General features: G+C 36.3%; 2 protein-coding genes and 1 pseudogene across 2 annotated transcripts; 2 read left to right on the forward strand and 1 right to left on the reverse strand.

Moving 5' to 3' along the window:
• Positions 1 to 8: 8 nt before the first annotated feature.
• On the reverse strand, positions 9 to 3,026 carry LOC110267642 (uncharacterized; annotated as a pseudogene).
• A 6,678-nt stretch (positions 3,027 to 9,704) lies between these two features.
• LOC148579167 (uncharacterized) lies at positions 9,705 to 14,326 on the forward strand. Its single transcript, XM_088489045.1, has 4 exons — positions 9,705 to 10,080; positions 10,117 to 11,933; positions 12,099 to 13,960; positions 14,077 to 14,326. Exons 1-4 carry the CDS (start codon positions 9,705 to 9,707, stop codon positions 14,324 to 14,326), a joined length of 4,305 nt encoding a protein of 1,434 aa, XP_088345171.1.
• A 3,102-nt stretch (positions 14,327 to 17,428) lies between these two features.
• On the forward strand, positions 17,429 to 24,305 carry LOC107646557 (uncharacterized). The gene is made up of 7 exons (XM_088489049.1): positions 17,429 to 17,739; positions 21,432 to 21,711; positions 21,952 to 22,017; positions 22,349 to 22,631; positions 22,722 to 22,980; positions 23,078 to 23,962; positions 24,011 to 24,305. Exons 1-7 carry the CDS (start codon positions 17,429 to 17,431, stop codon positions 24,303 to 24,305), a joined length of 2,379 nt encoding a protein of 792 aa, XP_088345175.1.
• The last annotated feature ends 195 nt before the right edge of the window (positions 24,306 to 24,500 follow it).

Here is a 24,500-nt window from a genome sequence, read left to right on the forward strand (position 1 = left end):
GAAGAAAATCATAGGGTTGACATATCTCTATGACTAAAATCAAGATTATCTTGAGACTTTTCTCCCATTGGTTGATTATCTAAGATGCATGTATCAATTGTTGTCCCAGGTATATCATTCCTAATCCAATTAACATCATCTTCAACACTTGTAGATTGATAAAGCACAGAACTTGTTATTTGAGGACCATCCTTGAACTTTTCTATGTCATCATTATCTAAGTCACCGTATATATCAAACAAATCCCTTGGAATGGTGTTGGTAACAACATGCCAAGTATCAGTGGATCTTCTATGTAATAAACTTGTCTCACTTGAGTTGCAAATACGAATGGATCATTTTCATAAATTGGATTTCTAAAATTTACCAGTGTTAACCCAAAGTTGTCTTTTTTACTTTGAAACCAATCGCACTTAAATATCACATATTTAGAATGCCCATGATAATCTAACTCAAGTATAACTTTTAGAACTCCATAATAAGTGACATTTTCTACTTCTGGATCCTCATCTTTCTCATTTCTAAACTTGAGAGTGGATGAAATAACCATAACTCTAGTATTTTGTATTTTTCTCTCACAATCTTCAGTCATAAACTTATAACCATTTATCACATAAGCAGAAAATCTTCTTGCAGCAACATTTGGCCCTCTAGACAACCACTTCAACTCTTTACTAACAGATGAATTCCTAGAAAAATCTTCAAACCATTCAGTAAAAGTAAGACAATGGTCTTTTGTCTTGTCCCATTTATCTCCAAGGCTAGTATGAGCATTACTAAAAACAATCTCCTCATGTTGTCTACATAAAGGTGAAAAGTATCAAATATAAGTATGATAATATTAAAAAATAAAGAGGCATATATGATCACTTACTTGATATATGGAGCGGTGATATTACAATTGAACAATACATAACAATGAGATTGCTCCCACATAAGAGGATCCAGGCTTATCATCACCCCATTCCCTATTGGACCGTCAAGATTCTTTGTTGGGTTATTGAATTTTGTTCGAACATTGTCATTCAAGTATCTTGAACAAAATGTCAAACATTCGTTTGCTAAATACCCTTCTGCAATAGATCCCTCAGGACGACTTTTATTACGGACATAATTCTTCAATTTGAGTAGGAACCTATAGATATTAGTAATAAAACTTTAGAGAGGATAAATATATTGAACATATATCATTAATATCACCAAATAAAGAATATAGGAATTGTTATAGGTTTCAAAATAAACCACTTTTCAATTGGGTACATCCAACGGTATTGGACAGGTCCACCAAGTCTTGCTTCATATGCTAGATAATGCATAGACAAATGGATCATTAGCACAAAAAATGATAGTGGAAATATTGTTTCTAATTCACAAAGAATTTGTGCAATTTCGACATCTAATTGTTCAAACACATCAACTCTGATAACTTTAGAGCATAAAGTCTTGAAGTATGAACTGAACTTGAGTAGAACTCTCACAACTTCTTTTGGTAAGGCTATTCGAATTGCTATTTTAAGCAAGTCTTGCATCAATATATGGTAGTCGTGACTCTTAAGACCAAGAAGTTTGTGATGTTCCAGTTGAACACGCCTAGAAATATTGGAGCCATACCCTTCAGGAAGCTTCACATTTTTCAAAACACAACAAAAGACACTTTTTTCCTTTGAAGAGATTGTGAAACGTGCTGGTGGCAAAAATATCTTATTTAGTCCTATATTTTTTGGATGAAGTTCATGTCGTATCTCTATATCTACCAAGTCAAGCCTTGCTTTGAGATGATCTTTTGATTTTCCTTCTAAATTCAGTAATGCTCCAACAATATTTTCACAAATATTCTTTTTAATGTGTATTACATCCAAGTTGTGACGAAGCAAATTAGTACTCCAATATGGTAACTCAAAAAATATGCTTTTCTTAGTCCAGGGATCATCATCATTTTTTCTCCTCTTTATAGTCTTCCCAAACGAATTCTCCCTATCGCCTAATTTTTCTAATATATCAGGCCCTGATAGTGGTATAGGTGCTGTTCTTAGCTCTTCCGTACCGTCGAAACTCTTCTTGTCCTTTCGCCACCGATGCTTTGATGCTAAAAATCTTCGATATCCCATGTAACATATGTTTTTTACTATGTTTCAAGAATCTAGAGCATGTGTCATAATTACAAACAAGACATGCCAATTTTCCACTTGTATGCCAACCAGATAACATAGAGTAACCGGGCAAATCACTTAGAGTCCAAAGTAAGGCAGCATGTACACGAAATAACTTCCCACTAGAAGCATCATATGTCCCAAAGTCATTCTCCCACAACTCTTTTAACTCATCAATTAAAGGTTGTAAATATATGTCAATATTTCTATTAGAAGAAGAAGGACCAGGACTAAGCAAAGACAACATCATAGAATGTTGTTTCATGCAATCCCATGGAGGCAAGTTATATATCGTCAGGATCACCGGCCAAATACTGTATCTACTACTCATTGTTTTATATGGGTTAAAACCATCACTTGCTAAACCCATCCTCACATTTCGAGGCTCCAACGCAAAATCTAAATGTAACGAATCGAAAGTTTTTCAAGCTGGTGAGTCTGCCAGATGCCTTAGTTTTCCATCATTTTTACGACCTTTATTGTGCCACGTCATCAGATCGGCGGTTTTTAAAGATATGAATAGTTTCTTGATCCTCAGTTTCAAAGGAAAATACCTCAAAATCTTTGCTGGAATTGGTCGAGAAGTTACCTTGCAAGAAACTTTTCTTTTAGCACTTTGGACCTTTTTCATTTTATACCTAGAAGCACCACACTTTGGACAAGTAGTGTATTTCTCAACTGATGATGACGCCTTAGCTTAGCCATATGATATTTCTACATATAGTTTAATTCCATTTGTATAACAAAATAGTGATTGTATTAAGTTAAGATGGTAGACAAGAACGAATCAGAATAATACTAGAACTGTGAACTCCTAAGTTTAAATAAATATTTAAAGGAAACCATGCTATGCTGAACAGATGACAGGCAAATCATTCTGGAAAAGAAACAGCAGTGTTTAATGAAAGAACCAATGCAAGTTAAATACTTTTATATTGTTATTAACTATGAAAACATTGTACCTATTATGCATGAATATGAAAAAATTGGAGATACCTTTAAATGAACACTAAGGAAAGGACACTCTAATGTAGACTGCAATATTGATGTTTTGATGTTATATGCAGCTCCAAGTCCAATCCCTGCTTCTTTATAGTTTGCCAATATCTGTAAATAGTAGCATTTGTTATACAAAGGAATGGGGAGAAAATATTTGGAAACACAAAACATATATAAAAACAAGGGTGTCAAGTAACTTTGATTGGGACAAAAGGTCAAACATTACCAGAGAAAAATGTTAGAAACTTACTTTATTAACTTCTGAAGTGCTGGCTTCAGTCACACCATCCTGCAATCTATCTACAAGTTTTCTATGCATCTCCTGCAAAGCTATTCAAGTGTTATTTAAACATGAAACTCCAAATTTTTTCTTTTAGTTAAAACAAGTTAATCAAATTTCAACAGTCTTCCAGTTTTAAAAAATTTAGAAAGAAATAATTGAAAGCTAAAAAATGATGCTTCTAAGAAAGTAGCAAGCATAAAAGAAATTGCTCAATAATAAGCAGAGCAGACAATAAAATTGTATCCCCAATCTAGCACCTAATGCTAAAAAGTGCTCCATAATAAGCAGAGCAGACAATAAAACATCACATAAAGGAGTTGAAAAATTAAAAATTAGCATAAAAGAAAGAGAATTAGACAATCCTTCAATACCAGAATGAAAGATCCTAAGGCCAAAGATAATTGTTCATGGGAGTAAGATCATAAACATTGAGGTACATTGTGACACGGATCTTCTGGTCACTGTTCTGCTCCCTTTGCGACCTTATGCTTAGTGGAAACAACCACATTGTGCTCAGTAGAAACAATTCCTTGAACTTTATTCGAAGAATCAAAACCACATCCTCCAATAGTTTCAGAGTAAGAAGCCCTAGAAAATCTCCCCCAAAAAAAGTGAATCGAAGCCCTTGAAAGAATTGAGGAATGAAAAACAGAGAGATCAGAAGTCTTAGACTAAAATTTGTTTGAATTCCATAGTGCTAAACATAGGGAATTTAATTTCCTGAAAATCAACTGCAGTAATCATAATTTATAATTAAAATCAATGCATATATTAACATATTTTGGAATTAAAAAACACTAAATTAGGGGTTGGCCACGAATTCGTAACATAAATAAACACATTGAGGATCAAAGGATGACCTACCTGTAGGACGACGGCGACAACGACTGTGAGCGGCAATCAGAGACACTTACAACGAGGAGGACAGAGGAGTAGTGATGACTTAGGAGAGCAGATTGGCAACGAGCTCAAAGATTGCAGCCTCACCAGAAAGATATCGAGAATCGAGATCGAGCTAGAACGAGATCGAGAAGAGAGCGAGAGCAGATCGAACAAGAGCCAGATTGAGATTGAAATTTAGTGAGATCGAGATCGAAGCAAACGCATGAAGGAATAAGTGATTAGATTGAATCGTGAGCGATATTTAGATGTGAGGAGTGAGAGATTTTGATGTTGTGAGTAGTGAGTTTTGCTTGTTTCTGAAAATGTGAATAAGTGATTAGGAAAAGGTAATACTTTTTAAAAAATTAAATATATTTACTAACATTTATAAATAAATGTTACTTAATATTTAATTTTATGACTATTACTAACATTTTAACAAATGTTAAAAAAAGTTACTAAATCTTCAAAATGTTGTAGTGGTATTATTTGTTGGTAACAAAATATTACAAAAGAAACATATACACGGAAAGAAAAATTCACCAAATTTTAAAGATAGTAATACCCCATTTTTGTATGTATTCTTGCCAAAAATCACATCAAATTTCAATCTCTAATGTATTTTTTCAGAAATACACTTTTATTGTTAGATAATGCTGCAAAAAATCTAACATTAAGTATGTATTTCTCAAAAAATACATTCAAGATTGAATTTGGATGCGTTTTTTAACAAATATGAATGGAAAAATAAGCTGTTATAATGTTTAAAATTCAGTATTTTTTGGTAGGGTTAAAATTTTTTTTTGTGATTTTTTAAAAGTAATATTGGTTGGTAACAAATATAATACAAAAAAATATATGCTTACCGAAAGGTCACCAATTTTTTTTGACTTTTTATACTGTTGATGAACATAAGACTGGTTCCAGCAGTGATTCATCGGTTGACCTAATGAACCGGTAAACTAGTAGCCAGATCGGTTCGATCACCAGTTCAGTCCTGAAAACTATGATGTTGGATAAAAAGGTAGATGTGTTTAGTGGAAGTTTGTGAATAAGTCATACTTTCACTGGTTTGGACTTGTTATGTTCATCTAGTCTCTGTGCCAAATTAAGTTTGTTTCTATGATAAATTGAACAAAATTAGTTTTAAGTTTGTTTCGCAAAAAATTCATGAGTAGATACGATAAATATAATCTTCCATTAATATATAATAGAAATGTAGTAATGAATTGATTGCTCGACAAATGGAGTTTCAAATGGTTGATTAGTGTTAGTTTTCATTGAGTGACACATGGTACAAAACGAAAATGGATCCTCTTAATTTTTTTTTAACAATTGAGGAGGTAAAGTGTGATCTCTCACCATTAATTTTATAAGTGGGACCAAGAATAAATATGAGAGATAGAGAGCAATAAAGGGTTAGAGATCACACTTTACACTCTCAATTTCTTTTAACAATTGAGAGGATCCATTCCCTAAAAAATCAAAGTTTCATGAATAAAGAAAGTATTGGACAGGAATTTTAATAAAAGGTTTAATTATTCTGTAGGTCCCTATAGTTTCACCGAATTTTTAATTAGATCCCTATAATTTTTTTTTAATTGAATCTTTATACCATATAATTTTTTTTAATTTAGTCTTTACCATGATAAAAACGTTTAAAATAACAGAATATTCTATTAAAAAATAAATATTTTCACCATTAAAATAAAAACCTAATCAAAGACACCCTCATATTTTTAAAATTTCCAAAAAACTCTTATTATTTTGTCCAACACTCACCCAGTCCTAACTCAGTAGCGCTAATTAACTTCTTAAGCTCCTACCGAATCCACCGCATGGTCTCGTCTTGCGGCATCTTCTTTGCTCAGCGTCCTTCTCGTGCTCGTTGCCGCTAGAAGAAGGCCATTCATCCACTACCAGCAGCAGTCGACAGAACAAAGATAAATCAAGGTTGGAAGTTTTAGCGACAAATCTTGGAGCTTCGATGCCGTAACAAAAATCACTTGAGTTGTGGTTCTTTCTTCTTCAAATATCTCAGCATTCTGAACTCTCCACAAGTCCCAGCACAGTATTGCAATCAATGTCAGCTTTCTCTCTCCTTCTTGCCATAAACACATCGATGCACACACCGCCAGCCACAGATCGGAAAAATTTTCAAATTGCTGCTGCTAGAGATAATGGACTCGAGGCCTGATTCAGCAGGGCCGCAATTAAGCAAACAGTTTTCGAAGAAGGTTTGCATCTTGAACTTAGGTAGCGGCAAAATAACCTTATTTTTCCTTACTCAGAATCTATATACTTTTTCATTTTGAAAAATTTCCTTTAGATTTGTTATCAATAATACTAAGTTGTTTTTTGATGTTGCTACACCATTAACCTGTAATTTGGAGGTCTTAGCATGTACACCCCAAAAAAAAAAAGCTTCATACTTGTTGATGGAAACATGCATTGGACAGATACTTTTGTAAGTTTTATTTTATTTTTTAAATAATTTTAATTTTAAGATTTCATTTTGGGATTTGGACTGTGAATGCAAGACTAAGAAAAAATTTTTTGCCGCGCCACGCCTCGCCTGGCCGCACCTTGCCTTGCTGCCTTAAGTCGATCTGCCAAAACAGGTAACGAGTTAAATTTTTTTTTATTTTTCTTTTCTTATCGTTTGTTAAGTTTGGGAGCTGGTTATTAAGTTTGTTACTGCCAGTTTGTTACTACCTCATTAGCTGTGTGCATTCGGATTATTTTGTATATATAAGCTGAAACTAAGTTGTTGTAGATCGAATTTCCTTTTTTTAGTTTAATGAGTTTGTTATGAAATATGAATTCATGAATGCTTTTGTCTTTAGTAGACAATGTTTGATATTGAGAACGAGCTGCATTTTGTTGCGTTAGGTTATTACTTTAATATGTTCGTATGATGCGGTCGCTCTGTGATTAGTTGAACTATAGTTTCAATTTCGATATATGCATATTAGCAAGCTCTCAAGGAGCAAGAAATGAGAGAAAGCAGAAGAGCATTTTGGAGAATTTACAGAGAGGAAAATAGCACTGAATCTTGATGCTTGCGCTATAATTCATCTTTATGTCTCTAATTCTAGTATGACAGCTGAAACTATTGTAACTAAATCTAATTAGTTGATTTGAGTCATTGTACTATACTTACGAAATTAGGAGAACTATAGCAGTGTGTGTGTTTTATAACTTGAGGTAGTAACCTTGTTGCTTTTGCGAATTAGCTTTTAATTAAGGTTTGGTGCTATTCATTTGATACTATTTGTTAGCAGTATGTGTGTTTTATAACATGAGGTAGTAACCTAATGCTAAGCTTGTTGCTTTTGAGAATTGGCTTTTAATTAAGATTTAGTGTTATTCATTTGATATTATTTATTATTGGTGATTTGTGTTTTCATTAAAAATTTTAGTGTGTTTTCTGATGTTAAAATTTATCATATCTTCTAGAAAAATATTTTGTTGTGGCAAAGACGGTGTGAGGATGCATTGTATTTCCTGCTCACTTTTAGTACTCGACGGCCTGTGTGTCACTTGGCATCAGTTGCAATGGCAAAGATTATATCCAAGAGAAATGGAATATCAGTTTATGCTAGAGCAAGCAACCTTTAGAGATTTCTTTCTGATGGGAAGAGGAGTGAACCTTAGAAAATTGTTGATCGGTAACTGTTGATACTGTTTGACATGGTTTAATCCAAGAATGTGTAGAGAAAATCTTGGACTGTTGCTTTATATGTCTTGTCTTTTGTTGATACTTGAAAAAAATATGTATTGTTTTGTTCTAGCTTGAACATAAGAAAAATTCATGCCTTTAATATACTTACTTTTAGGTTTTTGTCAGTCAAATTAGTTCTCTTGTTTGAGAAACTATATAGAAATATGTTTTTGTAAACAATTTTAGTTATTACTCTATCAATGGTTCTTGTTACCATATGCCATGTGCAAGTTCTTTCATTATGTTGATCATCATAAATACTTGAGTGATGGAAACTGAATTTTATATATACTTATTACTACTATTTTTTTGTTTTATTTTATCCTTTTTTTATATATTTTTAAGATAAGCTATTTTGAAAGTCAAAAAAAATAAAATAAAGAGAAAGTATTTTTGGTACAATTTGTATATAAATAAGAAAAAGAATGATAGTGACAAAATAAAAGAAATTATAGGAATATCTTTCATGTCGTAGAATCATTAAATATGGATTATAGGAATATCTTTCATTTATAATTTCACCGAATTTTCAATTAGGTCCCTATACTTTTTTCTTTTCAATTAGATCCCTAGAGATATACAAATAATTTCACAATTCACTAATATTTTTTTGACGTTTAACGTTAACAAGGACTAAACTGAAAAGAAAAAAAAAAGTATAAGGACCCATTAAAAAAAAATATAAAGACTTAATTAAAAATTCGGTAAAACTATAAAAACTTGTTGAATAATTAAACCTAAATAGTATTATAAAAATTAGAATATGTAATTATTTAAATTTAATATCTATTTTATTTTGTTAATTAGATACTCTTGAGATATTTTAGTGTATATAAATTGTTAGAATACATTTATATAAATGATTATAATAACAAAAATAATGAGATTTTTCATCTTTCAATTTTTTTTTTCAGAATTTTTTTCTCATATCGTATTTGTTCTACTGTTTTACTACTCGATCAAACTCTGCAAATTTAAATAGAGTTTTGTCAATTGTCTTTGATACGTCACCCTTATCCTCGGTTGCACAGAAAGGTCGGCCCCGTATCAGTCACCCGAAATACTCGGCGCGTAAATATCGGGGGCTGGCGCCACATTAAACAAGCTCGGAAAAAGAGCAGATAAGCTCAACCTTACCCGTTCGAATAAAAAGACACGTGCATCATAAAGCTCGGTCCCGTATCAGCCGTCCGCAAATCTCGGCACGTGATCAGGACCAAAACAGCATCACTCAACTGAAAATAGGAAACGTGCTCAACTAGTTTATAGCACCAAAACAGAATATCTCAACCAACCTATAAACTAGGACTTATCCACTAACGGGCAGAAGACAACTCCTATAAAACCTAGCTAATATGCTTGGCTAGGTCTCAGGTTCTATCACTCTAACTCTCTCACTCTTTTCTCTTAACTCACTCACTGTGAACCACTACTGACTTGAGCGTCGGAGTATCTTGTGCAGGTATTCCCGCCGCGGTGTTTCACTTCCAGCCGACGTCAAGCTCTTCCTCCTCGGTGTCAACCCACTCGGAAGCACTTAAGCTCGGCCTCCCTAGTGTTCAGACGAACCACTTGGCGCCCACCGTGGGGCCCGGAGTACATCTAACCCCATTTTTTCCTTCGTCTAGTCTTCTATTTTATTTTGCAGGATCCCCGATCCTCGGACATGACTGACAAGGAAAATCCACAACTCTCACAGGATGACCTCCTGGCTCAAATCGCTGAGCTTCAGGCGGAGGTACGGAGGATAGCCGAGCTTTCAACACAAAACAATGGAGAGAACTCCAAAGGCTCGGCTCAAAGTGCGGCGGACCCTTTAAACATCGTCCCGCCAAAGGAAAAGCTCACCCTCGACAACCCTTTCTCCGAGGAGATCACGAATTACCAAATGCCAAAAAACTTTACGCTGCCCACCGCGCTGGAGCCGTACAAGGGGTTCGGCGACCCCCGAGCCCTTGTGAAGAAGTTCCAATCGATGATGTTCTTCAACGGCCCGAACAATGAGCCCGTCCTCTGTCGAGCATTTCCCACGTACCTAGATGGTGCTGCGTTACTCTAGTTTTCTAAACTTTCTGCAGGTTCGATTTCCTCCTTTGAAGACCTCGCCAGATCATTCATTGACTACTTCGCTGCATCAAGAATTTATGTACATGGCTCGGACTATCTCGGCACCATCAAACAAGGTCAGCACGAGAGTCTGAAAGACTACATGACCAGATTCGCTGACGCCACTATGGAGATCCAAGACTTGGACCCGGCCGTTCACCTGCACGCCCTCAAGGCCGGCCTCAGGCCTGGCAAATTTCGGGAGACCATTGCCATAACAAAACCAAAGACGCTAGAGGAATTCCGAGAAAGGGCGGCTGGGAAAATGGAGATTGAAGAACTCCGAGAAGCCCAAAAATCAGAAAAACAGCCACAGTGGAGAGATGAGGAAAGGAATTTCAGATCGCCAGGCAACAGGGACACCAAGAAACCTCCTAAGCCCGCGTCAAAGTACAACACATACACCAGATTCAACACCAGAAGAGAGAACATCATCAGAGAAATCCTCAATGCCAAAATCATAAAGCCACCAGCCCGAGCAGGGAACTACCAGGATCAACGATTTGTGGACAAGACAAAGCATTGTGCCTTCCACCGGAAGTTCGGTCATACCACAGATGACTGCATCGTTGCAAAGGACCTCCTGGAAAGACTAGCACGCCAAGGGCTCCTGGACAAATACATCGAGACCCGAAAAGGCAGAGGAGGAAACTCGGACAGGATAGAGCATAAGCAAGCAACGGCCGACGACAAAAAAGAGAGGATGACTCCTGATCCGCCAAGAGGAGTCATCAACCACATATCAGGAGGATTCGCAGGCGGAGGAGGAACAAGCTCGGCCAGGAAGCGAAGCTATAGAGCAATGCTGGCAATCGAAGGGACCATACAATCAAGGAAGGACAAAGAACCAGACATCACAATATCCTTCAACCAAACAGACTTCAAATCGGCAAGCCCTAACCTCGACGACCCCGTGGTAATTTCCATTCAGGTCGGAGAGCTGTTGGTAAGAAAAACATTGTTAGATCCAGGTAGTAGTGCTGACGTTTTATTTTACTCTACTTTTACAAAAATGAAATTATCAGAGAAATTGATACAACTCTCCTCTGGAGAGCTAATTGGGTTCTCCGGAGAGAGAGTCCCCATCATGGGGCATATATGGCTAAAGACCACAATGGGAGAGATCCCTATGTCAAAATCAATTGATATTCAATATCTAATAGTAAACTGTTACAACCCTTATAATATTATACTTGGGAGACCCGCACTGAACATATTCAGGGCAGTGGTGTCCACATTACACCTGTGTGTCAAGTTTCCAGTGCAGGAAAACAAGATCGCTACGGTGTACGCCGACCATCAAGAAGCTCGGCAGTGTTACAACGCTGGTCTAAAACCAGTCCAAACAGAACAGGAAGCTCGGCCCCAGGTTCAAGCAATCCACACGACGGCCAACTCAGCAACACTACCCGATCTAGACCCAAGGGAAGACCTCGGGGAAAGACCTCGGCCAATGGACGACCTTCAACAAATAACACTAACAGCAGACGACAAACAATGCACATATGTTGGAGAGGCATTAGAAGGGGCAGACCGAGCAAGACTCATTCACATACTGCGTCAGAACGCCGACCTTTTTGCATGGACACCAGATGACATGCCCGGAATCAACCCAGAAGTCATCTGCCATAAGCTAGCAATCGACAAAACAATCCGACCAGTTGCACAGAAGAAAAGGAACCTCGGAGAGGAGAAAAAACAAGCAGCACTCGAAGAAACCCAGAAACTCCTCAATGCAGGTTTCATCAGAGAGATTCGCTTCACCACATGGTTGTCCAACGTGGTAATGGTAAGGATGAGCTCAGGTAAATGGCGCATGTGCGTCGACTTTACAAACTTAAATAAAGCTTGCCCTAAAGATGCATATCCACTGCCTTGCATTGATAAATTAGTTGATAACGCCTCTGGTTTCAAAGCTTTGAGTTTTATGGATGCATACTCTGGCTATAACCAGATTCTAATGCACCCAGAAGACCAAAGCAAAACAGCTTTTATAACAGAACATGGGAATTTTTGTTACAAGGTAATGCCCTTTGGCCTAAAGAATGCAGGGGCGACATATCAAAGGCTAATGGACAAGGTGTTCCAACAACAGATAGGCCGCAATATGGAGGTCTACGTAGATGACATGGTAGCAAAAACACCTATGCAGGGGTCACATTGTGACGACCTAGTAGAAATCTTCAGACAACTCCGAGCATATAACATGAGACTCAATCCAGACAAATGTGCATTCAGAGTACAAGGAGGGAAGTTCCTGGGATTCATGTTAACATCTCGAGGCATCAAGGCCAACCCAGAAAAGTGCAAGGCCGTGCTGAACATGACAAGTCCAAAAACGGTAAAGGAAGTCCAGCAACTTGCAGGACGAATAGCTGCCCTGTCACGTTTCCTACCTGCAGTGGCAAACCGATCTTATCACTTTTTCCAGACATTCTCAAAAGGCAGGAAGTTCAGCTGGACAGACGAATGCGAAAATGCTTTTACCGAACTTAAACAACACTTAACATCACCACCAATCCTCCAAAGACCAGAGACAGGTAACCCACTGTATTTATACCTATCGGTATCTAACCATACTATAAGCTCAGTTTTAGTAACAGAAACAGGAAGAAAGCAAAGCCCAGTATACTTCATCAGTAGGGTGCTACAACCAACAGAAACAAGGTACCCGAAGATAGAACAACTGGCGCTAGCACTAGTCACCATAGCAAGAAAACTGCGGCATTATTTTCAGAGCCACACAATCATAGTACGAACGGACCAACCGCTAAGGCAGATATTGACTAGACTCGAGCTCGCCGGCAGATTGATAAAGTGGTCGGTCGAGCTCTCCGAGTTCGACATCCAGTACGAATCAAGGAAAACACTGAAGTCACAGGTGCTAGCCGACTTTATATCGGAGATGACTATTGATACACATAATACAGAGGTCAGTTGGAGCATACATGTAGATGGAGCGTCAAACAAAGAAGGCAGTGGAGCAGGGATACTATTAAAAGAAGGAGACAAGGTGGTGGCCGAGCAGTCACTACAGTTCCGCTTCAACGCAAGCAACAATCAGGCAGAATATGAGGCCCTACTTGCTGGACTAAAGCTCGCCCTACAACTACAAATACCTCAAATAACAGCCTACTGCGACTCTTCCTTAGTGGTACATCAAATAAAGGGCGAATTTCAGGTAAAAGATCCTCTGTTAGAGAAATATTGGCTCATAACAAAGGATCTAATTTCAAAATTTAAAGAATTTGATATTATCCATGTAAACCGAGAACAAAACACCAGGGCCGATGTGTTATCCAAGTTAGCCACAACTCGGCAAGCCGAAAACACATCGGAACTGTCCCAGCTAACACTTAACAAACCAAGTTTTGAGCAGGGTACAATTCTGAGCATTACACAGGTCCCAGATTGGCAAAAACCTTTTCTTGATTACATTAACACAGGCACTATGCCAAATGACGAACCAAACTTGCCACTCTTCCGAAGAAGAGCAAGCTTCTATACAGTGCTCGGAAATACCCTATACAGGCGGGGACATTCACAACCACTACTCAAGTGCATTAGCAAAGAGGAAGCCGAGGAGGTTATGGCTGAAACTCATGAAGGAGTCTTAGCAAAGATCTTGCGAACAGGATACTATTGGCCGACGATAAAACGGGACTGCATCACAAAAGTCAAAGCATGTGATAATTGTCAAAAGCACGCCACCCTCTCAGAAACCCCAGCCGAGGAGCTCCATACCATAGAGGTAAGCTGGCCTTTCGATAGTGGGGATTGGATATCCTCGGACCCTTTCCGAAAGCGCCAGGCCAGGTAAAGTTTCTCTTAGTGTCAATTGACTATTTCTCTAAGTGGATAGAAGCACAACCACTAGCGCACATAACAGCAGAAAAAGTGCGATCTTTTCTATGGAAAAATATCATATGCAGATTCGGTATCCCAAGAGAAATAATCTCGGATAACGGGAGACAATTTACAGACCACAAGCTCGCCACTTTTCTGAAAAATTTTAACATTAAACATCACTTCAGCTCAGTAGAACACCCGCAGACTAACGGACAAGTTGAATCAGCTAACAGAATTATCTTGCAGGGATTAAAGAAAAAGCTCGGCGAAGCTAAAGGAGAATGGGCCGACCTCATCCCAGAAATCCTGTGGGGTTACAACACCAGCATCTAATCTGCCACAGGAGAAACTCCTTTCAAATTGGTATATGGCGCAGAAGCGCTCATTCCAGTAGAGGTCAGCGTCCCAACGTTAAGGACCAAGCTCTATAATCAATCAAACAATCAACAAGCTCGGATAGCCGAATTGGACCTTGTAGAAGAAGACAGAGACATTTCCGCCATAAAACAGCGAGCCAGAAAACAATACCTAGAGCAAAGACACAACAAAAGAGTAGTTCGCAGGTCTTTCAACAATGGAGATCTTGTACTCAGACGAACAGAAGATGCTCGGAAACCTTCATCACATGGCAAATTAGCAGCAAATTGGGAAGGACCTTTCCGAGTCCTTCAAAACCTCGGAAAGGGGGCTTACAAACTAGAAACCCTTAGAGGAGAACAACTCCCAGGAACATGGAACGTCTCCTCTCTAAGGGAATATCAGTCTTGACATAGCCTGTATGATAGCGAATGATGGTACTCTTTTTTCCTCTGAAGGTTTTTTCCCAAAACGCAAGGGTTTTACTCGGAAAGGGTTTTAATGAGGCCGGACGCAACAAATCATTGTACCCATACAACTTATGTGCAATCAAAACAGTTCCCATTTTGACAGTTAGCATACGTTTCAGTCAGTAAACATTTCAAGTATCCGAGCATAATCCTCGGGACCCTAACATCACAAGCCAAGTTTTTTCCCAATGAACAAACTAATCCGAGCTTCATACTCGGAATTCCACATACGCATACCGAGCATAATACTCGGACAAGTAAAAACTAACACTTTTTTTTTCTACTACGCATTCCAACAAATGAACATTTAAAATTAATCCGAGCTCTATACTCGGAGAGAAACGCGCGCATTCCGAGCATGATTCTCGGAGAAGAAGAAGATAAACAAAATATTTCGAGCGAATCCTAAGGGATCACTTTACCATAACCCTTATATTTGAGCTACTGCTCTCTTTACCAACCATCATCAAACACAAACAGCCGTTTTCACATAACGGCACACTACTATAATCTAACCAAAATATATATATATCACATTAATCAACAGAAGCTATAATTTCAAACCGAGCTATATACTCGGACCACAAAACATCATTGTCAAACATTAGGAAAAAAGTTCAAGACAAAAATAGAAACAAGCTTCAAAGATACTACAAGCATACAAAATAAACAGGACAAACACTAAAGCCTACTCTATCTTATCACCTATGCTGGAACCCTCACTCTCACTTCCAGCAGCACCTTCATCTTCCACAAGTTCTCCATTAACGACAACCTTCATAACATCGAGCTTTGAAGAATCAGCTTCGGGATACAACACCTTGACTTGGGAAACGGCGCGGTCAAACCCTTGGGCAAAGGCCTCATAGACCCCGCCTTCTAACTCTTTGATTCGAGCAGACAACCGATTGACCTCAGACTTCGTGTTCTTCAAAGAAGCCTCGTGCAGTTTCCGCTCCTCAGCAAATTCAAGCTCTCTCTTCTCAATGGAGGATGACAGCTCAACAATTTTATCATCTTTTTTCTGGATAATTTCAGACAACTCCTCTACATGCGCAGCTTCTTTTTCCTCCCGCTCTAAGGCGAGCTCCTGAGATCGACCAATGGCGACGATCCGAGCACCAATAACCTAAAAGAAAAACAGCTCAGTAAACAAACAACATTATAAAGGAACATTCAGCAAGCACAAATACTTAAGTCATACCTGGAGAAAACGACTAACACCAGCTCGGCCCACCTCATCAATCATTTTCATATCATCAGGAAAACAGCAAAGCTCGTCAGCCATAACGCCAAAAGGATAGAGCTTCGCCCATAAAGATCTGCCATGCTCGTTCTCATCATATCCGTGAAGCCTTTTTTGCGATTCATAAGCAGATTCAACTGCTTGAAGAATCAGCGATGACTCCCCCTTACCATCCAGCACCTCGGCAAGACTACCTTTAGCCTGAACCCTCTTTCGCTTAGGCTTCGGCCCAAGACCATATTGGGCTACTATAGCGGCTGGCCCCTTCCCCACATTAGACGACACTTCCTTCTCACTTTTCTTCCGTTGGCTAAAGAACGACTTCAACCCCGCAGTAGTGATTGCAGGAGCTTTCTCAGCTGTAAAATAACATGCAAACAAGTCAGAAGAAAACATGGAAAATCAGAAACACAATACAAACATAACAAAGTGCAGTTACCTATATGATCATACACTGCTTGCCTATCGGAATCCCATTTCAACACCTCGGCAACTGACAACAAACCCTTCGGACCCAGAGACTTAAACAAAAAATCCATGACAATATCATCATCTAGTAACCTATCGTCTACATCCAGGGCCTGGTAAGGTTTGGAGCACCAAAATAAGGGAAACCTTTCAACCAAATGCTCGTTCAGATAGAAGGGAAAATCCTCGGGAACACTCCTAACCTTAACGAACATTGATTTGAAATCCTTAAATGAAGACTTATACAAACCAAACACCGCCCGACGAGGATAGCTACTAAGATTTACCCACAGCCCTCTATTCACTCCCTTTGCTTGAAATAAGGAGAAAAACAACCTAAGAGACGGCGGACACTCTAAAAGCTCCATCAAAACCTCAAAAGCTCGAACGAAACCCCAGGAGTTGGGATGTAATTGGGTTGGGGCACAGTTCAACCAGTACAAAACCCCACACTCAAATTCGGTAAAAGGAAGTCTTACCCCCAGCTCTGTGAAAAGGCAACTGTACATATAAAAATAGGACCAGTCGTCTAACCGGTCACAAACACGATCCTCCTCCCCACAAGGCAGCAACTCAATCCTAATATCACTACCAGGCCTAACCCAGACACCCGACCCTAATAGTTTCACAGACTCTTCATCATCAAACTGGGATTTGCGTTCTCTCACCCTAACATCAACCCAATCATATGAAGCACCCACATTACAGTTCTCCATCGAAGACAAAGAAAGAAAAAAGCAAGATGAAGAAGAAAGAAGAATTAACACGGACCTTGCTTGCTCATTTCTCAGACAAGAAGAAGAAAATAACCTCTATCCCAGATTACAGCAGTTGGGAAGAAGAAGAAAACGCAAAGTAACATAAAACCCACAAAAGAAACGGTTACTAGGCCCTATGCATTTACTTCAGATTGGCAAAAAAGAGGGAAGCATTAAAACCACCACACAAACCAATGGACAAGGACACCTAGAGAAGCGGAGCGGTTCTTTCACATCAATCATTTCACACTGGCGCGAAGTACGAAGCCACTCACAACGCTCTGTGTTCCCAGACAGAACCAAGCCGAGCTTGGGGGCTACAAGGGTTATGTGCGACAAACAAAACTCGGCAACCGAAGATTGCGGTATTCTCGGTCCAAAAGCTCGCCTTAGTCCTGTCCACACCAAGGCAAGCTTGGGGGCTATGATACGTCACCCTTATCCTCGGTTGCACAGAAAGGTCGGCCCCGTATCAGTCACCCGAAATACTCGGCGCGTAAATATCGGGGGCTGGCGCCACATTAAACAAGCTCGGAAAAAGAGCAGATAAGCTCAACCTTACCCGTTCGAATAAAAAGACACGTGCATCATAAAGCTCGGTCCCGTATCAGCCGTCCGCAAATCTCGGCACGTGATCAGGACCAAAACAGCATCACTCAACTGAAAATAGGAAACGTGCTCAACTAGTTTATAGCACCAAAACAGAATATCTCAACCAACCTATAAACTAGGACTTATCCACTAACGGGCAGAAGACAACTCCTATAAAACCTAGCTAATATGCTTGGCTAGGTCTAAGGTTCTATCACTCTAACTCTCTCACTCTTTTCTCTTAACTCACTCACTGTGAACCACTACTGACTTGAGCGTCGGAGTATCTTGTGCAGGTATTCCCGCCGCGGTGTTTCACTTCCAGCCGACGTCAAGCTCTTCCTCCTCGGTGTCAACCCACTCGGAAGCGCTTAAGCTCGGCCTCCCTAGTGTTCGGACGAACCAGTCTTCATACAACACATTATGCCTTCATTATATTATCGCAGCACCGTCTGGTTGAGTGACATTTTCTTTTATTATTATTATTATTATTATTATTATTATTATTATTATTATTTTGCGCACGTAAAACAATATTAAAACTTAAAAGTTAAAATCCAATTTTATTTTATGCGCGTTTATTTTACTTTTTTATGAAAAAATGTTTTTAAACCTAAAAGCAGGTTTATATATTTAATTTGCATTAATTTTAATTTATGAATAACCAAATTTTAAAATAAAAAATTGTTCGCTTTAATAGAATGACCTACAAATATATTTTTTTTTTGGAAATATAACTAAAAAAAAATTTAAAATTAATTTTAAAAAATAAAGGGTTAATATAGACGATGGTTCAAAATATTGTGATTTAAAAATTTAAGAAATTAAATTGAATAGTTTCGATTGCTATAACTGAGGATTATCCACATTAATTAAAAAAAAAGTAATATTAAGCTAATTCATCAAGCATCATAAATTTAGTGCTTGTATGTTTAGGCATTATTAAGTTGATAAAAAAATTAATGAAAAAGTTTTTTTTATTAATTTTTTAGTGTGTTTAATAAATTTTTAGTAGTAAAAGTAAAAGTATTAGAAAAATAAAAAAAAATATATTTTTTGAGAAGTCAAACATAAATATTTTTATATAGTTATATCCAAACATAATTGATAAATAAAAAAATTCTTTTGTATGAGATATTCAAACATAAAATTATTTTTATTTTTATAAGATCTTCTCAAAAAAAAATAACTTAAAAAATATCTTTCTTAAAACTCACCTAAACAATCTTTTTTATTTGATAAGATAGTAAAAAAAATTTTTTATACCTCTATATATATATATATATATATATGCAACAACACAGCATCAAACGTTAATGGTAAAGAACTGGCGTGTGCAATTCTGTGAATATACATAGCAACCTTGTTGAATTAAAAATTTTTTTTTAAGATAATTAAAGCTCTCTCAAATATTCATACGTAAATTATAAATATATATACGTGAAAAAATCTATTAACGCTTGACGGTGACTCGAAGAATAAATGTATTCCTAATATTTACCCATTATTCTACCAATCTAGTTATTATTGACCATTCTGAGTTAATAATTCCTCTCTCCCCTCCCTCCTCCTCTCTATCACTAACATGTAATTCTTCAATTTACGTATTTTCTATTAAAAAATTATTGGTAAACTCAGATAAACTCATCAATTATGGTTATTTAGATATTTTTTATTAGCAATAAAAATAGATTTAATTATAATTAGTTAGTCACTTTAGCATATATCAATTAAAATAAAAATTAATTTAAATTGTTAGTTATTTAATGCATAACTATAATTAATTGTAGAAAAATACATTAAATAATTAATAAATTAAACTAATTTTTATTCTAATTGATATATGCTAGAATGATTAACTAATTATAATTAAGTTCACATTTATTGCTAATAGAATCTACGTAACAAATTCGATCAATAAAAAGATAACGGTGTGATCATTCAACATTTTAGTTTACTTTTGTTGTTTAATTTGGAAAAAAAATTAGGCTGTACATTATCTTATTAGTTAAAGGCTACTATAAATTGTTTATTATTAAAGCTTCTAAGAGTACAAGTATTTGTAGTGTCAAAAAAATATATAATCTATTCTATTATATAAAAATTGGATGTCTGCACCTAATGATTAAGCTGACGTGGTATGTTTCGAAGAGTATTTTTCGATTTAATTGTTTTAACTTATTCAATACAATTTATTGCACTGACTTAATTATATTAACTAATTGATTTGATTAGATATTTAAATATTAATATAATTAATATAATTTATATTACTTAATTAATTATATTACATTAATTATAATTCGTTATATTAGTGAATTAGTCTTTTCATTTATAAAGTCTAAAATAAAATAAATAAATTATTATTATTCTAATTAAATTTATTTATATACTATATATGAATTAACGTTAAGTTATAAAATATAGAACTTGTGGATTGTGATAAAAATGCAAATCAGGAAAAAAAACGCATACAATTATAGAAGAATTAAATCTATCCTCTTTATTTATTTTTAACCATCGTTTTAGATTTTATTTTTTTTTAAACCAGTGATAGTGGAATTTTATTGATGCTAGATAAAATTATAGAAGAATCAAATCATAATTTACATTTATTGATGCTAGATAAAATTATAAATTGTTGCTCTTTCAATCAAATCATACCACATACAAAAATAAATTAAATTAAATAAATTGAATTTGCATCTCTATATAAATTCGATTTAGGCAAATATGTAGTAAATTAAATTCATAAGGTTCGAATTATATGCAACTTCTGAATAATTATAATGTTATGGGTATTTTATATAAAAATTAATACAAAAATAATTTAAATTCTGTACAATATTTTTTTTTGTATTTATGAGCTATTAAAAATGAACAAAAAAATATTGTATGAAATTTGAATTTTTTTTTTGTATGGGTTGTTGTATAAAATACTAATATCATTATAATTATTTATTTTGAAACAGAGTACAACTAAGATTTTATTAATAATTTTAACTAAAATATTTTTATAAAATTTTAAAATTTTTTATTAGGAGCACTTTTTGTAATTATTATAAATAACTTTATAAAATTTAAAAATGGCTTAACAGATGTTATGAGTAAATCGTCTGACAAAAAAACTCATTACAAAATCGGTCGTATATGTGATTAAAATCGGTGAACCGTTAGAACTGGTTGGTTTTTTTAAAAGGTTTCCGGTTTGTTAATAACTCCTCCAAACGGTGCCGTTTTGACTTAAAAAAAAAAAAACTGAATCCCCAACGACTTAAGCCCGTAACCCATTCCCACTCCCACACTTCTCTCCTCTCCTCTCTGAAATTGATGTGAAAATGAAAGGCCAAATCTATAATAGCTGAGATTCTTGATGAAAATGAAAGGCCAAATCTACATGGAGCTATTCAAAATTACATGGTACATGGTCCATGTGGTCCGTACAACAAGAATTCACCTTGCATGAAGAATGGATCATGTTCAAAGTTCTATCCTAAAGAGTTTAGACAGTGAACACTCATTGATGAGGCCGGATTTTCCAAATATAGGCGTACTGATAACGGTCGAACAGTGAAGAAAAGGGAATGTGTACTAGACAATAAGTTCATTGTTTCATATAATCCAGAATTGTTGCTCAAGTTCGAGTGCCACATAAATGTGGAATACACATGCCAAATAAGTTCTATTAAGTATCTGTTTAAGTATGTACACAAGGGTAATGACCGCGTAACAGCTACTCTATACAATGCTGGTGATCCGTCAGAAGCCACACAAGTTGTTGACGAAATTAGGAATTACTACGATTGTAGGTACATTTCGGCATGTGAGGTAGTCTGGCGTCTATTTGGATACGAAATCTAAGAGAAAGAACCATTTGTGATTAGACTTCCATTCCATTTGGTGGATGAGCAACCTGTGGTTTATGGTAAAACTTCTAATGTGAATGATATCGTCGAAAGAGCAATATCTCATAAGTCCATATTTTTGGGATGGATGGCAGCGAACATGTTATATCCATATGCTTGAAGTCTGACTTATGCTGAGTTTCCAACCAAGTTTGTTTGGAAGGATGATTCTTCAAAGTGGTTTCTTCGAAAGAAAGGCTTCACAATTGGAAGACTCATGTACCTACAGGTAATGACGAGTTTATATTCAATTTTGATCTTACTTATTTAATGATTTAAATTTAAAATCTTAACAGTCTATACCCCACGTCCATTTTATTCGATTTATCTACACTAGAAAATAAATGTTCAAATAACTTTCAACAGTTATAATCTGTAGATTATACAATTTTTTATTTTTCTATATTTTTTAGAAAAATTATTCTTATGCGGATGTGTAGCTACATAATAATTAAAATAGCATAGCTTAATCCATTTAACAACTTAAAAGTGGGATTTTAACCCAATTTTTTGCAGCAAATATTGAAGAATATTACCAACGACTTCTCTTGAATATTCAGAGAGGATGTATGAGTTTTCGAGATATAAGAACAGTAGGAGGAACAATTTATGCTATGTATAGAGATGCATGCTTCGCCCTTGGACTCTTGCAAGATGACAAAGAATTCATTGATGCAATTAAGGAAGCAAGCTCATGGGCCTCAGGATCATATGTTAGGAGGTTATTTGTCATTCTATTAACATCCAACAATATCTCAAGACCAGAACATGTCTGGGATAGATGTTGGCATGAACTCTTAGATGATATTTTGTATCGACAGAGAGCTGTGATGAACATGAGGGGTGAGTTTTTATTAATTACAATGATAAAAGTTCTTCCTTATTGATCATTTTTAGTTTGATTGGATTTTTACAGTATCGTATAATATACAGAGTTAACAATGTCAGATGATGAGATTAAGCAGTTGTGCTTAATGGATATAGACAAGATCTTACATTCCTATGGTAAAACCTTGAAAGACTATCCTCCAATGCCTTTAACAACTGAAGTTGATAGTTCTTTGTTAACCGAAAGGGTTATTAGGGAAGAGCTAAACTTTAACAGCGATGATTTAAAGAAAAATGTCTCAGACATGTTAGCCATCGCAACACCTGAGCGGAGATATGCATTAGATAAAATTGTTACAGCTGTGTATTGTGATGAAAGGGGGTTTTTTCTTTGTGTATGGTCATGGGGGTACTGGAAAAATATTTCTCTGAAACCTTATGTCTGCTGAGATTCGCTCAAGGGGTGATATAGTGTTAAACATTGCTTCGAGTAGTATTGCATCTTTACTTCTTCCCAATAGAAGAACGGCACACTCAAGGTTCAAAATACCGCTGAATATAACTGAGGATTCTGTATGGAACATCAAACCTGGTTCCCCTCAAGTAATGTTGCTATTGAAAGCCAAACTTATAATTTGGGATGAGGCTCTAATGGTTAGTAGGTACTGCTATGAAGTGCCTGATAAATGCTTGGGTGATATCATGAGGTGTTCTCTAACATATAGCAAAGATTTGTCCTTTGGAGGAAAAGTGGTTGTACTAGGTGGAGACTTTAGACAAATTCTTCCTGTCATTTTACGAGGATTGAGACAAGATATCGTTCATTCAACCATGAATTCGTCTTACCTTTGGAAGTTTTGTCAGGTGCTCAAACTAACAAAAAATATGAGACTCTCTGTAAGGACGATTGCTTCAGATCAAGAAGAGACAGAGCAATTTGGTGAGTGGTTATTGAAAGTTAGTGATGGTCTAATAGGTGACAATATGGATGGTGAATTTGAGATATATCTTCCAGGAGATATTGTTATTCCTTCTTCGGACCAGACATTTGATGAGTTGGTTCATTTTTCTTATCCAAATATTTTGGAAAACATGTCCCCAAAAGATTTTTTCAAAGCAAGAACTATACTGGCTCCCACACTAGACATCGTTAAAGAGGTCAACAACCATCTGATGGCTATCATTTCTGGAGGGGAAAAATTATATCTTAGTTTGGATTCCATTTGTATGGATGAAGGGAATATGGAGTGTCAGCTAGATCTCCATGGTCCTGAATTACTGAATAGCATAAATTGCTCTGGTTTGCCTCCACATAAATTAATACTCAAGATTGGTGTTCCGGTGATGTTACTGAGGAATATTGACTAATCCAGTGGTCTTTGTAATGGTACAAGGCTACAAGTTAAGAAGTTTGGAAATCATGTCATAGAATGTGAAGTCTTAACGGGTAACAATGTTGGTCATATTGCTTTGATTCCAAGAATGAATATGGTACCAACAAATGAAACCGTCCCAGTTAGATTCCAACGAAGACAGTTTCCTATAACAGTATCGTTTGCCATGACAATTAACAAGTTTCAGGGACAAACTTTATCTCATGTTGGATTATGCTTGCCCAAACCAGTTTTTACACATGACCAACTATATGTGGCACTTTCAAGAGTTACTTTCCTGTTCGAAAAGGCATAGGAAGAGTTAAGCCAGCATAGAGCAAAGCTCAACCTTCTATTAACGGGGCTATTTGCTATAGTTCTAAGAGTAAGAGAGGTTTAAAAGTTTTACTTATAAATCATGTAGGAATATCTGCAAATTCAACCATCAATATTGTTTATAGAGAAGTCTTTGAAAAAATAGTATTCTAATGTAAATATTTTAATTTTATTT

This window comes from Arachis ipaensis, chromosome B10 (genome assembly GCF_059453495.1).
Source record: "Arachis ipaensis isolate K30076 ecotype BB chromosome B10, ASM5945349v1, whole genome shotgun sequence".
NCBI lineage: Eukaryota > Viridiplantae > Streptophyta > Magnoliopsida > Fabales > Fabaceae > Arachis > Arachis ipaensis.

Excerpts from the sequence above, each read along its gene's own strand:
- LOC148579167 (XM_088489045.1), top strand. The coding sequence starts at position 9,705 with ATGACTGACAAGGAAAATCCACAACTCTCACAGGATGACCTCCTGGCT. Across the intron at positions 10,081-10,116 it reads ATTTCCCACGTACCTAGATG|GTTCGATTTCCTCCTTTGAA; the intron begins GTGCTGCGTTAC and ends AACTTTCTGCAG. Across the intron at positions 13,961-14,076 it reads TTCCGAAAGCGCCAGGCCAG|ATTCGGTATCCCAAGAGAAA; the intron begins GTAAAGTTTCTC and ends TATCATATGCAG.
- LOC107646557 (XM_088489049.1), top strand. The coding sequence starts at position 17,429 with ATGCATTTACTTCAGATTGGCAAAAAAGAGGGAAGCATTAAAACCACC. Across the intron at positions 17,740-21,431 it reads ATACGTCACCCTTATCCTCG|GCGTACTGATAACGGTCGAA; the intron begins GTTGCACAGAAA and ends TTCCAAATATAG. Across the intron at positions 22,018-22,348 it reads GAAGACTCATGTACCTACAG|AGAGGATGTATGAGTTTTCG; the intron begins GTAATGACGAGT and ends TTGAATATTCAG.